The sequence below is a fragment of the Myxocyprinus asiaticus genome, chromosome 40, assembly GCF_019703515.2.
Source record: "Myxocyprinus asiaticus isolate MX2 ecotype Aquarium Trade chromosome 40, UBuf_Myxa_2, whole genome shotgun sequence".
NCBI classification, from domain to species: Eukaryota; Metazoa; Chordata; class Actinopteri; order Cypriniformes; family Catostomidae; genus Myxocyprinus; species Myxocyprinus asiaticus.
Window position 1 is genome coordinate 31,650,227 of NC_059383.1, and position 15,299 is coordinate 31,665,525.

Sequence of the window (15,299 nt, forward strand, 5' to 3'; positions counted from 1 at the left end):
TAATGAGGGATGATTTGAGGGTCTCTTGAGGTTATAAAGCTGATGTTTTTCCTCACTGTTATTTATGAGCCTTTAATTTGAGCCAATCAAAGCTCTCTACATTAACTAATGGAGATATTTCCATTATATTTAATAGAATCTCTCTATAACATACACAGACATATACATATACAGTACAGACATTTTATATATGGGTGTTGTTGATATGAAATCTGTTTGAACAGACTGATCTCACATTGAAATCGGAAGCAGTAGGTTGACTTTTCTTTAGCTAAAATTGGTCTGTGCTTACTAAAATTCGAAACACTGCCCCCAGTGGCAAAAGCAGTAAGTGTTGTTGGGTGTGTGAGCGCCATTTTCAGAGTGAAATGTCCACGGAGTGCGCCAAAAGCAAGTTGTGAAGCGAGTTGTTTTCAGCTGTACAGGCTGTAATACAGTGAAGAGGAACACATGTTTTATAAACTGTACCCCAAATCCCAAACTTAACCCTAACCATCAGTGGAGTAAAAATTTTATGTTAGAGGAAAGAATGCAACCTCAGAATCATGCTCGTCACTGATTTTGCAAATGCATTTACTTTCTGGTTTCGTCTTGCTGATCCTGCGTGCTTCCGGTCGCACCACAGGGGAAGGTAAACATGCTGGAGCCGATGAAAGCATGTCTGGTAGGAGATGCCACTTGTCAGTAAGTCGGCATAATGTGGCCAATCCTAGGGTACTTGAAGTTTTGGAAACAATATGAAGACCTCCTGTGTGACAATGTTGGTCATTCATTATTTTTGTTACTGTAGCTCAACTAGTAGAGCAAGGCATTTGCAATGCAAAGGTCATGGGTTTGATTCCCAGTGAACCTACATATTGATAAAATATATAGTTTGAATGCACTGTAAGTCACTTTAGAATAAAGCGTCTGCCAAATGCATAAATATTTGGCAGTTATATTTGGTAAAGCTAGTGGTGCAGAAATTACACACTAGTGGCACATTTCTCACCTATTCTACCTCCTGCTTTCCTGCTTTGCCCTCTTATCTCTCTTTCCTCCATATCTCTATTTGTCTCCGCATTTCTGTTTGTTCCTCCCCTTTGCACCCTCTAAATCCACCATTTTCCCGCATTCTCCCTCTTGGACTGGAAAGATAAAAAAGCTACATCTGAACCTGTGGGTGGCACGGAAATACAAAGCAACCAATCACATTTACACTGCATGTGTCTCTCTTCCTCCTCCTCTCCTCCTTTCTCATATTCCCACCTTTCTTTCTGCCATATGCCCTCTTTTTCACAGTCACATGCGATTCCACATGCCTGCCCCTCATTTCAGCATTCACACTGCAGAGGCTGAACCACATTCTCCAGTTTGAGGAGTCCAGCTTTCAATCTCCCAATATAGACTATTGCAGAATACATACAGTGTATTACTTACATCCATGTGAAAGCCCTTTATACACGAGTCTGCTGTCAGCTTAGCAGGTGATATTATGAGGCTAACAGTAGACCGGACTTGGCATGTCATTTCAAAATAGAAAAAAGATGTGAGTGAAACCGACACCGACATCTGGAAGAAGGAAGAGTTAAGGATATATAAGGATCATCGTCAAGCTAGACTTAGTGTGAAGAGCTTCCTTGTGTTAGTGGGTATATGTTTGAAAATGTGTCTTTAAAGAAAGGGGCAATCAGTAAGTTATGATTTTAAAGTCAACATAAAGTCAAAATTAACCCTATTTGCTTTATTGATACATGTTCCTGTCTTATTGTGTTCAATGCATCAGTGCATGTTATTCCAAAGAAAAAAGTATATATAAATTTCCATCAAAATGTAAAAACTTGCTCCAGCTCTGAAACATCTTTCCTTTTTGGCTGACTTCACCTTGGTCCTGTGGGCCATTGTTTAACGTTAATCTATAGCCAAACAGCAATTTAGGCATTGTACCATAAAGCAGCCTTTCAAAAATCTTGGCAATAACATAGTAATTTAATGCAGGTTAATGTTAATTCAATAAGGGTTGCAGCAACAATAGCAAATAACAATAGATTTGGAAAAAGTGCTACAATTAGGATCCAGTTTATAAATCATAAAACCTCCTCAAAAGTGGATTAAACTGTGGTGTCATGCTTCTGTTGTCCTGTAGCCATATGAACAATGTTTGTGTGTGTCTTTGCAGAGCAGCTCGTGCATTTGGAGAGTACCTTCACACTCACCCTGAGAACTGCAAAGGATCAGGTCAGACATCTACTTACCCCATTCCTCTTTTCCTTCTGCTGTTTGTCTCTGCTTTTCTTCTTTCTGGTCTATCTCCTTATAGCATCTGAGTATGAGTTTATAAGACTCCAGGCATGTTACTGATTTATTAAGAACTGTGCAGCTTCTTAATGTAGTGTGTTACCTCATCTGTCTTTTCTCTGTTGGGCGAATTCACTAAACAGTTGTGGCAGTTTTGTGCATGATATTCCTGCGCAAAAACCTGCGTTGTATTCACTAACCACCTGCAATCCAGATTAACCAGACACTAAATGCACTGAAATAGTGCTGCGTCATATTTATATTAAGTGTTTGTCATTTTCAGCACAAACACACCTCCTTTTTATTTAAATGAGGCTCTTTAGGTTTTGTTTTATTAAAAAAAACTCAATGCTATTTCTCTGTAGCAGTTAATGTTGCACAATCACTGCCTATGGAAAAACAGAATTTTCTATAAAAGAGGAGTTTTCCATTTCCAAGTTCACCATTGATTAGCAACCTTAGGGCTAATGGTAGGTCTGCCTTTTAAGGTTTGTAAGTTATCATTCAAATCAATTAACCAATGGACAAATAAAGGGTATTTTTGCTTCCAAAACCAGACTGTTGCACTCTGTTCATTAGTGAATTCCACCCCTCTCACTACCTGTTTCTCATTCATTTCCTATCCCCTTCTTGCTCTCTCTCTCTCTGTCCCAATGTGTGATTAAAGATCACTTACTTTCTGACAACCTCATTGGCCACGACTCTGACTCCCCAGACAGCCTGAGCGCTCAGAACAACAACCTTCACACCTACACCCTCCAGGGCTCCACTGTCAGCGCCAACCCCAGCCTGATCAACCCTGCCCTGGGCCACCTGGAACCCCCTCCTCCGACAACGTCCTCCAAGAGTCGCCTGTCCCTGGAACGCAGCTTCTCGGCCGAAGAGGACGAGCAGAAGTGTGTGGAGTGTGCCCTGCAGCCTGCTCGAGTCTACACCATCACTGGAGAGTGCGGCATGCTGGGAACCAGCCAGGGAAGCAAGGAGAACCTCGAACTTGAGGTCTTAAAAGGAGCACGGGAAGCGTGCCATGCCCAAACGCTTTCCCAACCTTGCACCTCCTCCAACTTGTCATCTCCAACCCAGCACCACCACCACCATGTAGGTGGAAGTGGCAACCATCACCACGGCAACCATCATCATGGCAACCACCATTACGGCAACACCAGCAGCAGTGGCACAGGTGGAAGCGGTGGAATCAACCACACCCAGCACATCACCAGCGGGGGAAATGGACCAGGAACATCGCATCATCACCATGGAGAAACGCACCACCACCGTCACCTTTCCCAGCCGCTACAGAGTTCGGTCAGCGCACATAACATCCATGGCTGGGGCGAAGGCAAGGATTGTGGCCTGGCTTGCGAGGCCTGTCCCGGGGCTCCGTCACGCAGCCAGGGCTCCCTGGACCTGGAGAGCAGCACCCGAGAGGCAGGCAAGCAGTGCCGGCCACCACTAGAGCGGATGTGCAGTGTGGACCGGGTGACTGGGATGGAGCGAGGTGAGAGGGGGAGAGCAGGAGGAGGGAGAGAGAGAGAAAGGCTCTGGCCAAAGGGAGGGGGTGGGGTTCAGCCTAAAGCAGGGGGCGTCGATATGTTCGATGTGCTGTGGTCTGTTTTTCTCCTGTCTCTCTCTCCTCTCTCCTGTGTGTCGGTTTGTGCTCTCTCCCTCTATGGAGTGAACTTGTGTGTGTGTGTTTGTGTGTGTGTGTGTGTAGTCTCTATGAAGTGGATCTGCATTCTGCAGTGTTGGGTGTAATCTGATTACCAATTAATTAGTTACAGAAATATAATTACTTTTTTAAGTCAAAAGTAGTGGACGGCATTACTTTTTACATTTCTGATCTGATTTTGTAATCAGATTACAGTTACTGACTTTCAATTAAGGGTAACATTTTACAATAAGGTTCCATTTGTTAACATTAGTTAATGCATTAGGGATCGAACAAACAATGAATAATATGTTTACAGCATTTGTTCATCTTTGTTAATGTTAGTTAATAAAAATGCAGTTGTTGATTGTTAGTTCATGTTAACTAATGTTGTTGTTCTTGTTAATGTTAACTAGGTTGCACTTTATTTTACAGTATGTGTACTTTCAGTATACTTATAATGTACTTACCCAAGAAAGTACTGAGTAATATTAGGTAACTACATGTACTTAATATGGGTTAAGGTTAGTACCAAGTAATTACTGTAGTTGTTGTAATTAAATAGTACGTAAATTCAGAGAAGTACTGTAAAAAAGTGCTACCTTTAATAAATTGAACCTTATTTTAAAGTGATACCCAGTTAAGTTACCAGTAATTGTTTTAAATACATTGTTAGGGTTACACATATTTCTAAAAAATAATATCTGCAGTATGCAAAATAGATTAAAAAAATTATTTATGTTAATATGTGTGATTGTTTGCATTTCTGTGACATCTGAACGGTGTGAAATTGAAGAAGCAGGAAATATAGCCATTATTTTGTATTGGTTGAGCAGAAAAACAAACTTTTCTGTGAGAAGTGTTTTAGAAAATAACTTAAAAACAAAGTGTACTTAGTAATGTAAGTTATCAAGTAATCTTATCATTAATTAGTAGTTTGTATTGGATTACTTTCTTTGAGCATCTTACCCAACACAGGCGTTCTGTGGCTCTCAAGTATATTGACACTAAAATCACACTGAAAAGTGCATGAATGGCATTGCATTAGATAACAAAATATCAACCATAAGGCATTTATTTTCAAGAAAGACTTTTCAAGCAAAACATTTCACAAAAAGAAGTTGGTAAGGACAATAAATATACTGTTTAAAATCAAGACAAATCACCTTTGGACAGTTTCTGGTTCTCAAACTAAAGTCGGCGTTACACTAAAATTGCTCCATTACACTAGACACTGTGCTCCATTTATTTCTATTCATACACAAGCGAACATGAGAGAGCGAAAAAAAACAAGTTTATGTGTAGAAGTTTCATGTTTTGCTTCATATAAAATTTGGTAAACTCAAACCTGCGAATTAGTGAAAAGAGGTTTGACTTCTTGTCTCAGTACAAAAAATGCAAGTATCAAAGGTCTAAAAATCACCTTGGAACCAGCTGGTTAGACTGCGAAAAGTGAAGTAAGTTCTGAGAAAAGATCTAACATCATTTGTTTGCAAATGCCACTTTGTTATTTTTTTGATATGCCATGGTTTGATATTTTTATATCTCTTGCTATAACAAACATTTTTAAGTGTGGCTTAAAGGTGCACTCAGTCATTTTTTCCTTATTAAAAAAGTTTAACTTTTTTAATGAGTTAAAGACATGAATTGTAATTTTACTATATATGTAGGAAATCCTGAGCTCTCACATTAAAATGAAGACTCCAGTCATATCAGTAACCTTATAAAAGCTGTTTTATTCTACATGGACAGGGTCCGCACTTGGGGGCTGCCATTTTTGAATCACATGACCAGCCGAACACTTCTCGCTTAATCTCAGTAACCGTCCTGTTATTTGACACTTTCATTCACTTATTAAAGTAATCATGGCTGACTGTGAATACTAAATTTCTACAATGGCATCTGAAACTGAAAAATATTGATTTTAAATTATGCTGCATCCAAGCCTCTGGGTGTCAGTGTAAGTCCAAGATGATACAAAGATAAAAGTCACAGAGTGCACATTTAAGTGTCCAAATACTTTTGGGGGCACTGTATGTGTCAAATCGTTTGACGCAGTTTTATTTATTCAAATGCAGAGATTTGCATCATTACAATTGTACTAATGTGGTCCCTTATATCTATTTCTTACCAGATGACAACAGTTGGTTCCCAAAAGAGAACATGTTCAGCTTTCAGACTGCTACTACAACCATGCAGGCGTGAGTATCCATGTAATCGCATACACACACACACACACACACACACACACACACACACACACACACACACACACACACATACATACATACACTTCTCCCAAACATGGTTGTTATTTAAGCTTTTCTTTCTCTCTTTTTTTGTCTGCCTTACCTATGTACTCTCCAGGATTTCGTGAGTATCACTTTAGTACTCTTTAAATGTCACCAAATGACAAATGCGAGCATTCCCCCAGTCCATCCAAGCATCCCTTTAGTACCACTAACAAGTGTGTTTAAAGTTACAGTATCTGTCTATCTATCTATCTATCTATCTATCTATCTATCATACTTTTTGATCAGGAAATGGTTTTGAGGCACATTTCATAGGCCTGTCTCCTCTTGATAATTCTGATTATCGTAGACGCAGATGGTTTAGAAATGTTGGCAGATGCTGATGTATTTCATTTTTTAGATTTTAAGTTGATCTGACTTGGGTCTCCATGTTGGATTCCTGAAGTATCCAATGGCAAAAAGATTCTATAGTATTGTGTCGTTTTAGAAAATGGCGGACACATTGTTTATTTTAGATCTAATTGAACTGAAGGAGAAATGGAAACTCTGACTGGTGGGATAAGGAATTAGCATAAATCTGTAGGTTGTAATCTGTCCATCATGTTGTCAGGTTAAAAACCTTTTTCTGCCATGCAAGTCATGCAATATAGTAAAAGTGTGTAGATATGACAGCATTGTGTGAGGAACAGGGTGAAAACTAAGTGTTTATACACTGATTATCAGCTGTCTTACCCGTGATTTGTGTTGTTGTAACGCCTCTACTGTTCATTTCCCTTTAAAAGTACCTTGATATGTACAGGGAGCTGGGTTAAATTATTTTGTGAAAATGTACAATATAGTAATGTATAGGTATAGCATAGTGATTCTGTAAGACCAGTTTGATTTATATAGTGAGAGAGTTGCTGATACTCAGCCTTACTGTGATCCAAAAATAACATAAAAGAGCATGGGAAAATTTCAACACAGTCAAAAAAAAAAACATCTTCCAAAATTTTCTGCTGCGCGCGTCAGCATGAATCCCATTCATTATACTTTAATCCATTCTGAGGCTTTGCTAGTGGCTAAACCTAGTGTATTTAACCAAAATGAGATCTTCCTGCCTAACATCAGGCTAACCTTGCCCCATCATGAGCATGACTCTAACCTCTGCAGCTAACCGCACTTCAGTGAGCTCTCGCCCTCACTGGCATTAAAGTTGTCGCCTCCTGGCAGGGCTTTCCGGAGTCTTGCAGAGAGAAAGAGGAGAAAGAGGGAGGTGGAGTCAGCTGCTGTCATCCAGAGGTACTTTGTAGGCCTGTCTTTTATCCCTGTCTTTATCCCTGTCGGAAACAGAGAGAGGAAAGGCCTTTGCTTGGCAGTAATGCACAGTCCTCTTTCAGGATTTGTGCCATTTTAACTAGTTGGGTAATCCAACCATCCATCCATCCATTCTTAGTTGACTGGCATTGACTAAATATGTTGTTGTCTGAGGATTAAATAGATAATAGACACCTTCATTCTAGGATGTGAACAACCTAAGCATTGCAGTTTAGTTTCCAATTGCTGTCTGGTTGGGCTGAAATGGGAGTCATATTTGATGTCTCACCACTATGGCTACAACACATCTTGAAATTGCTTTCCAATGTTGTGAAACTGAGGCACGACTGAACTATGCGAGATGAGAGGGAAAATGCAATTGATTTTTTTGTATGTCCTTTATTGTCTGCATCCTTTGAATGCATTAGGAACTATGTTGGAAATATTTTAAACTATGAGAAGAAATGTTTCATCAGTTGTCAACTGACACAACACAAAAATAGGAGCACAACAGAATGGAATGCTCACTTCAACATTTTCAAAGTTGAACTACTTTTAACAGCCTCTTAAAAATGTGGCACTCATGACACAAGATGCTGAAGAACAGCATAATGCATCTGTCTGCATGTGTATATACACCAATAATTAACAAATAGTGCAGATAGAATGTAAGAATGTGTCCTGTGTGAGCTGTTCTTAAATCTACCTCGGACAAATTGACAAATGCAATTGCAAAATGGATTGCTATGCAATATAGGCCAGTGATTGGCTTTCTAAATTATATGGAAATAAAACAATCAATATATTAATTCTAAAACCACTTTAACTAATGTCTATTTAATGCTTCACTCATCTGTCACAATAATGTTTTTGAAATATCTCCATATAGGGGCTTTTCTCAGCAAATATCGATGTATGCGTTTATTTGTAATACAAAATTTTTATCATTTTAATTGACACCCCTTGTTAAAACGCAAATAAAAAGTGCTTTGAAACTAAGCGATTTGATTGATATTTGGAGTTTATAAAAAATATATAATTCAAAGTAATTTCTTAGAATCAGGGCAGAAAAGTCTTATTAATACAGTAGTAAATGGTTACAGTAGCAGAGATGATTTGGGAGTGCAATGTTGGACAGCGGTTGTGTGAAAAGTCTCTGGAAAGTCAATCCACTGAGAACAAATGATACACAGCGATCAGACTATCAGGGGGAGGAGTGAAGGACAAAGGAGAAATAATGGAAGGCAGAGAGATGAAAGGAAGAGAGAGAAGGAGAAACAGATGATTACGTAATCGGAGTTGTTCCTGTGGGTGTGGATGGATGGGAACAGCCGAAGTCATATTGGACAGTAGCCGCAGTCTGGAGCAGTACAGCCAGATGTCTCTCACAATGCACAGCTGCTTAGAGGAAAGATAGTTTGTTATGGAAAACACCTGATTAGTGGTTGAAAATTGCGGTGACCTGAAACAACACACACCAGCAATGCTTCTCCTCAAAGGATTAGATCAAACAAAAATTAATTCTGTTATCATTTACACAACCTCATCTTCATCTCAAGTATGTTTTTCTTTTTTTCTGTGTAACACAAAGAAAGATATTTTACAGAATGACCAGGCTGCTCTTTGCCCAAAAATTAAAGTGAATGGGGACTGGGACTTTAAAGCTCCACATTTTTCTAATTTTTCTAATTTAATCATTTATTTTTCATTACAAATGATATTATCAGCATAACAGTTTGAGTGAAACATTTGTGCAAAACCCGATGATTATGATATAATCATGATCCTGCATGTGAATTTTCACAGAGCATCTTGTGAAAGTGCTTTAATAAAAGAAAACCTGTCCTTTTGTACAAAATGAGTTACTGATCATGAAATTGTGTGGAATCGTAAATATTTCTTATATTCTGCCAAACATTTTTTCAAAATCACGCAGAGGGGTAATCACTATAGTAACACTCTCAAGCAACAGCGAAAGAGGAGCAGGCTATTTTATTTATATGAAGTTTTTTGTAACTGCATTCCAATCTACATCTTGATGTAATCCTTCCGCATGATCACGCAGCATGTTTTCATCAGCTGAGTGGGAGTCTAAACACTATTAAAGTGTGACGAGACTCGCGCTGCGTGTGCAAGCCATTCGCACATCACTAGCTGATCAACTATTTAGCCCTTTTCTGTGAATCGCACCTGCAAAATCCTAAAACTTTATTTCCAGGTTTAATTTATATTTTGAATAGACAAAGATTTTTGAACTCCACGATGTGGGTTTATGTTTTCTCTTGTAATCGTTTAATGTAATTTTGAGTGTGACCATGGTTTAAGAAGGGTGTACCTGTATGCTGGGTTGGAAATCTCAAGAATTAATAGTGGTGTTTTCCTTATTACATCATGTGTTGAGTGAAAGAAAAAGAAACAAATGAAACACCTGCGCAGCCTGAAGCAAAGCGGGTGCATTGACTCGCGCAAGTAAACAAAAGCGAAGCACTGCCGGCTCGTGATGCGCAAATGGCTTGCAGGCGCTGCACGAGTCTGTTGGGTATACTGCAGTTTCATCACATTTTAACTTTTTTTTTTAGCCTCCCATTCAGCTCATGAAAACACGCTGCGTGATCTTGAGGAAGGATTATATCAAGATGTAGATTGGAATACAGGTCCAGAATTTATATAAATAAAATGGTCTACTCCTCTCTTCCCATTTCTGGCGTGCCAGGGATTGCCCCTCAGCATGCCAATGCTGGCACATAGTTTGCCGACCCCTGCCATAGCTTAATGGACCACTTTATATGGTGCTTATTTTTGTCATTTTCATAGGTTGACAGCTGCAGTCCCCATTCACTTTCATTGGGCTTTTCTTTGAAACATGCAACCTCGTCTTATAGAATGAACATTACTTTAACTCCGTTTTTGCAAATTAAGTTTTACGTTACGTGTTCTACATTTTGTCGCATCTTTCTGGTGAAATTAAAGCTAGGGACGCTACTACAACTGTCGGTTTTATTCACTTTCACACAAATGAAGAGTACAATTGCTGATTATGACATATAATCACTTATTTTTCGCTCTATTACTCACACATTGTCGAATGCATCATTTAAAAAAACAATACATTTTAACGCTTGTATTACAGACCCACCTACATTAGATACTTATTCCAATGTGATTAGCTTCAAGAGTAAGAAACTTTGGATTTGGATGATTGTAGACTCAAGCCCAGCTACAAACACAAACTTACACGTGAGACAAAAGTGTCATAGAAGCGACACGAAATGTCATGGTTGCATCAAAACAATTCACTTTTCTTATCAAATTACCTTTTAGGACATTATCGGTTAGGTTTAGGTGTTGGTTTAGGGTAAGGATGTCTGTTTTGATAACCCTTTAATTTGCTGTTAATTTGCTTGTTTTTGGTTAGGGGGGTACATTGTACTCATTAAAAACCTCTATCTAACATTTACTCATTAAAACCTTGTATGATTACAACACCATTTCAGTTTCTTTAAGTGGCCCCCGCTGACATTTCACGGGGACTGCAGCAAAACGTGTAATGAAGCATTTGTTGTAAGTTTATGAATTTAGATTTAGATTTGCAAATATATAAATGCAGCCTGGATTTTCTGCAAAACATCTCTTTTTGTGTTACGTGGAGGACAGAAAATCACAAGAGTTTTGAACAACATAAGGGTGGGAAAGCATTTTTTTTTTCTCTTCAGGATTTTCATTTTGGGTGAAATATAACTAATGAAAAGGGGAAAGATTCAGCAAATAGAATTATGTAACAGAGTGTGAAAGAAGGTGATGAAATTGTAAAGGCCAATCGAGGAGCAAAGTTTGCAGACATGGGACAGAGAGATAGACAGAGAAAAACAAAGAGAAAGCCTCTGTAAGGATAAGAGGCAGAACCCAAAAGCAGAGTAAAAATAACAGGTTTATTTAATACAGCAAAAGGGCAAAAATCAAACCAAAACTCCCACAAGGGGGAAAAACAAACATAAACAAACCCGTAGGGGGAAAACAACAAAGGAAGTAATCCAGGCAGGGGAAACAGGGAACAGGACTGACCGGACTGGGCTGGGCTGGGCTACGGGAACCAGGGAAGGAGGAAACAGACCGACACGAGAGAACCAACAAGACTGGAAACAAGACGAACTGGCACTGGACAGCAAACACAAGAAGACTAAAATAGGAAGAGAAATCAACAGGTTAACAAGACAGGGCAGGTGTGACTAATAAAATAATAATGGGCAAACAAGGAGGCGGGGTATGACGTAAGACAGAGAGACACGTGGCGATACATAAACAAAACAAAGCCACGTGCTCTCACAAGACAAAACACCTGAATGGCATGAGTGCACATCGCCAAGACAATAAGGCAATATACACTCAAGCCAACTGACAAACAAGATGAGAGAATTTGTAGCAACGGCAAACAAAGCGATGGCACGCATTCTCACGCTAAACGAAACCTGAGTGTACATCGCAAGGCAAACGCCACACAATGCACGCAACAGGTGACAAAAACAAGACAGGACACCTGTGCGAGAGTTCAGCCACACACACACCCAACACTTTAGACCGAAGTGACCGAACCTCAGCACAATATGAAGACAGCTCGAGATCCAGGCGTGCAACGCGAGCGCGATGCGAGGCACTCCCGTGTTCACGAAGGACAGACATAAACTATTGACGCGAGTGCATGCTGCCAAGATGACATAAGCGCGATGCACCCAAGTCAGTAACAGACAGACATGGAGTATAAGTGTCCGGATCCCGACGCTGACTGAAACCGAACCAGACAGGAAGTCAGGACCCAGACACCATACTCCAGACATGAAACAAGACAGATCGAAGAGCACATGGCAGGGAATACAACCGAAACCGTGCACCCACACAAAGACAGACAATGAAACACAAGACAGACATGGGACAATAATGCCATGGTCCTGTCATAAAAAAACCCAGACTGACAGAGTGACCGTGACAGCCTCTGACTCATCCTCGGCTGGCTGTGAGGGCGAGGGAGGTTTCTCTCTATTTCTCTCTCTCTCTTGCAAGTGGCCACAAGTAAGCATTAAGACAGGTGGGCACAGCTCTGTCACGTGTAAACAGAGCCATTTGTCCATCTACCTCCCTTTTTCTGCCTCTCTCTTCCTGTCTACATATTATTGCCATTCCAATTGGTACAATATAATTATGTCACAGAACAGAACACTTGGAGAAAAACACACACTTCATAAACACTCAGAGTGTAAACTAAATTTTGAGAAGAATCCCTATAGTGTGTTAACCATGTGTAGCATTGCATTTTCCTAAGACTATAAGGTCGGCATTCTCCTAAGACTATAAGGTCGGCATGTTGTTTCCGATACTTTTGGTACCCTAGGATCAGTCACATTATACCAACTCACTGACAAGCAGCATCTCCTATCAGACATGTTTGCATCAGTTCCAGCATGTTTACCTTCCCCTGTGGTGCGACTGGAAACGTTTTGTGTCAGCAACGTGGAAGACTTGGGTTTGGATACTGTGTTGAAACCAGGAAGTAATCATATTCGCATAATCAGTGATGAACATGATTCGTAGTTTCATTCGCCATTTTTCCTTCTAACATTAAATTTTTACTCCACTAATGGTTAGCTTTATGTTAAGCATTTGGGGTGGGGGTACAGTTTATAAAACATGAAGTCCTCTTCACTGTATTACTGCCTGTACAGCTGTAAACAACTTGCTTCCAACTCCTCCGTGGACATTACACCCTTAAAATGGAGCTCACACGTGCCCATATGCCCAACAACACCTACCGCTTTGGCCACTGGGGGCAGTTTTTCCAAATTTCGGTAAGCACAGACCAATTCTAGCTAAAGAAAAGAACTGTCTGTTTTGTGTGAAATTAGGAACTTAAAGTGTTATTAACAGCTGTGAGGCGACAAAAGAGTTAATCTCTAAAGTCCTACTCCACATAACTTTATATTAAACATCAAATATGTTACAGTGTGGATAGACAAATTACTTTCCGCAAGTAGTAGGCTACTCTTCAGAAAAATACAAAGTACAAGAACACAAACGCTTTTAGCGAAGCAAGCTCAATATCACATCTTGTTCAAGTTTCAGCGCTGGTAGGCTTTATATTTTCAGAAAAGCCTACATTAGCATAAACTGTCTTCTTCTACAGTAAATTTTCTTTTTCAGATTAACTGGAGAGTTTGAAGTGAATCTTGCTGAGCAAATTAGTTAAAGTTAGTGAAACTGCAGACATGTTTGTAGCTTGCTACCTGAATAAATAATCTGGTGAGACTGACACTGTTAATTCTGCAACAGTATGTCGAAAGTTTTGCTGCTGAAATCGAATCAGTGCCCTTTAGTGGCAGAAGCTGGAAGTGTTGTTGAACGTATGGGCACAGACGAGTTCCAGTTTCCAGGGGAAATATCCACAGAGTGGCGCCAAAAGCGAGTTGAATTTTTAGATGTAAATGATGTAACCAAGTCAACAGTAATGCATATTTTATTAACCATATGCCCTAACACAAACCACAACTTTAAACCTAATCTTAAGTGGAATTGTTTTTTTTGTTTTTTTGTTTTTTTTATGGAGTGAAAATTCGACCTCCAAATTGTTTTCATTGTTTATGTGAACATGATTACTTAGAGGTGTCTTAGCTCTATAGGAAAAGAAGGATACATTTAAATTTATGCAAAAATGTTTGATGGGGATGGCGCTTGTCAGAAATTCAGCAGTATGGGGTTGAATTTAGGGTACATAATCTTTCGGAAACAACATGCTGATTTTTTGTGTAATCTTGTTGATCAGGTTTATAGGAATAGTTCACCCAAAAATGAAAATTATCTCATCATTTATTCACTCTCATGCCATCCCAGATGTGTATGACTTTCTTTCATCTGCTGAACTCAAATGAAGATTTTTAGAAGAATTTCTCAGCTCTTTTGGTATTACAGGTTATGCTTCCAAAATTTTGAAGCTCCACAAATCACATAAGTCAGCATAAAAATAATCTATAAGACTCCAGTGGTTAAATAAATATCTTCAGAAGTGATATGTTAGGTGTGGGTGAGAAACAGATCACTTGAATATTCTTTCTTGTGTTTTTGGTGATTCACAGTCTTCATGCATACCACCCCCTACTGGTTAGGGAGAAGAATTTCAAGCAAAAAAGGACTTAAATATTGATCTGTTTCTCACCCACACCTAACATATCACATCTGAAAATATGGATTAAAACACTGGAGTCCTATGGATTCATTTTATGATGCCTTTGTGTGCTTTTTGGAGCATAAAAATTTTGGCATCCAGTCACTTGCATTGTATGAACCTACAGAGCTGAAATATTCTTCAATCTTCATTTGTGTTCTGCAGAAAGAAAGAAAGAAAGTAAAACACATCTGGGATGGCATGAGGGTAAATGATGAGAATTTTCATTTTTTGGTGAACTATTCCTTTAAAGGCACAGACAACTGGAGGTAACTCTAGTGCTCCCTTGAGTACTGAGCTTTGTTACTAACACAGTTACTCAAGAGCACATGTTAAGTGCAACGGGACTGTACACTTACAAAGTGTTGGTAAAGCATTCACATGTCTGTCTGTGTACTTGCGTAAAGTACGTTTCTGGACTAAGGATGCCTCTCTCTCATTCCTCATTTTTCCTCATTTGCTATTTATCTGTCTGTTATTCAAATGTCATCATTAGGCATTATGTTGTCATGGATATGTGCATAGAGTAAGAGATGTGTTTAGAGGTGTGGGACAGGCTGTACTGCAGTGGCCTTTTTCTCTGTCTGCTTGCTCACTGCTGGTATGATGCCAAATGGCT

At 39.4% G+C, this 15,299-nt stretch overlaps 1 protein-coding gene across 1 annotated transcript in view; it reads left to right on the forward strand.

The window, feature by feature from the left end:
* LOC127430615 (NMDA receptor synaptonuclear signaling and neuronal migration factor-like) overlaps positions 1 to 15,299 on the forward strand; it is a 55,628-nt gene that overhangs the window by 14,559 nt on the left and 25,770 nt on the right. Inside the window, exons 2-7 of the mRNA XM_051680507.1 lie at positions 2,159 to 2,217; positions 2,945 to 3,457; positions 3,515 to 3,775; positions 6,060 to 6,126; positions 6,293 to 6,298; positions 7,390 to 7,458. Coding sequence (XP_051536467.1) covers positions 2,159 to 2,217; positions 2,945 to 3,457; positions 3,515 to 3,775; positions 6,060 to 6,126; positions 6,293 to 6,298; positions 7,390 to 7,458 — 975 coding nt within the window. The remainder of the gene's footprint in view (positions 1 to 2,158; positions 2,218 to 2,944; positions 3,458 to 3,514; positions 3,776 to 6,059; positions 6,127 to 6,292; positions 6,299 to 7,389; positions 7,459 to 15,299) is intronic.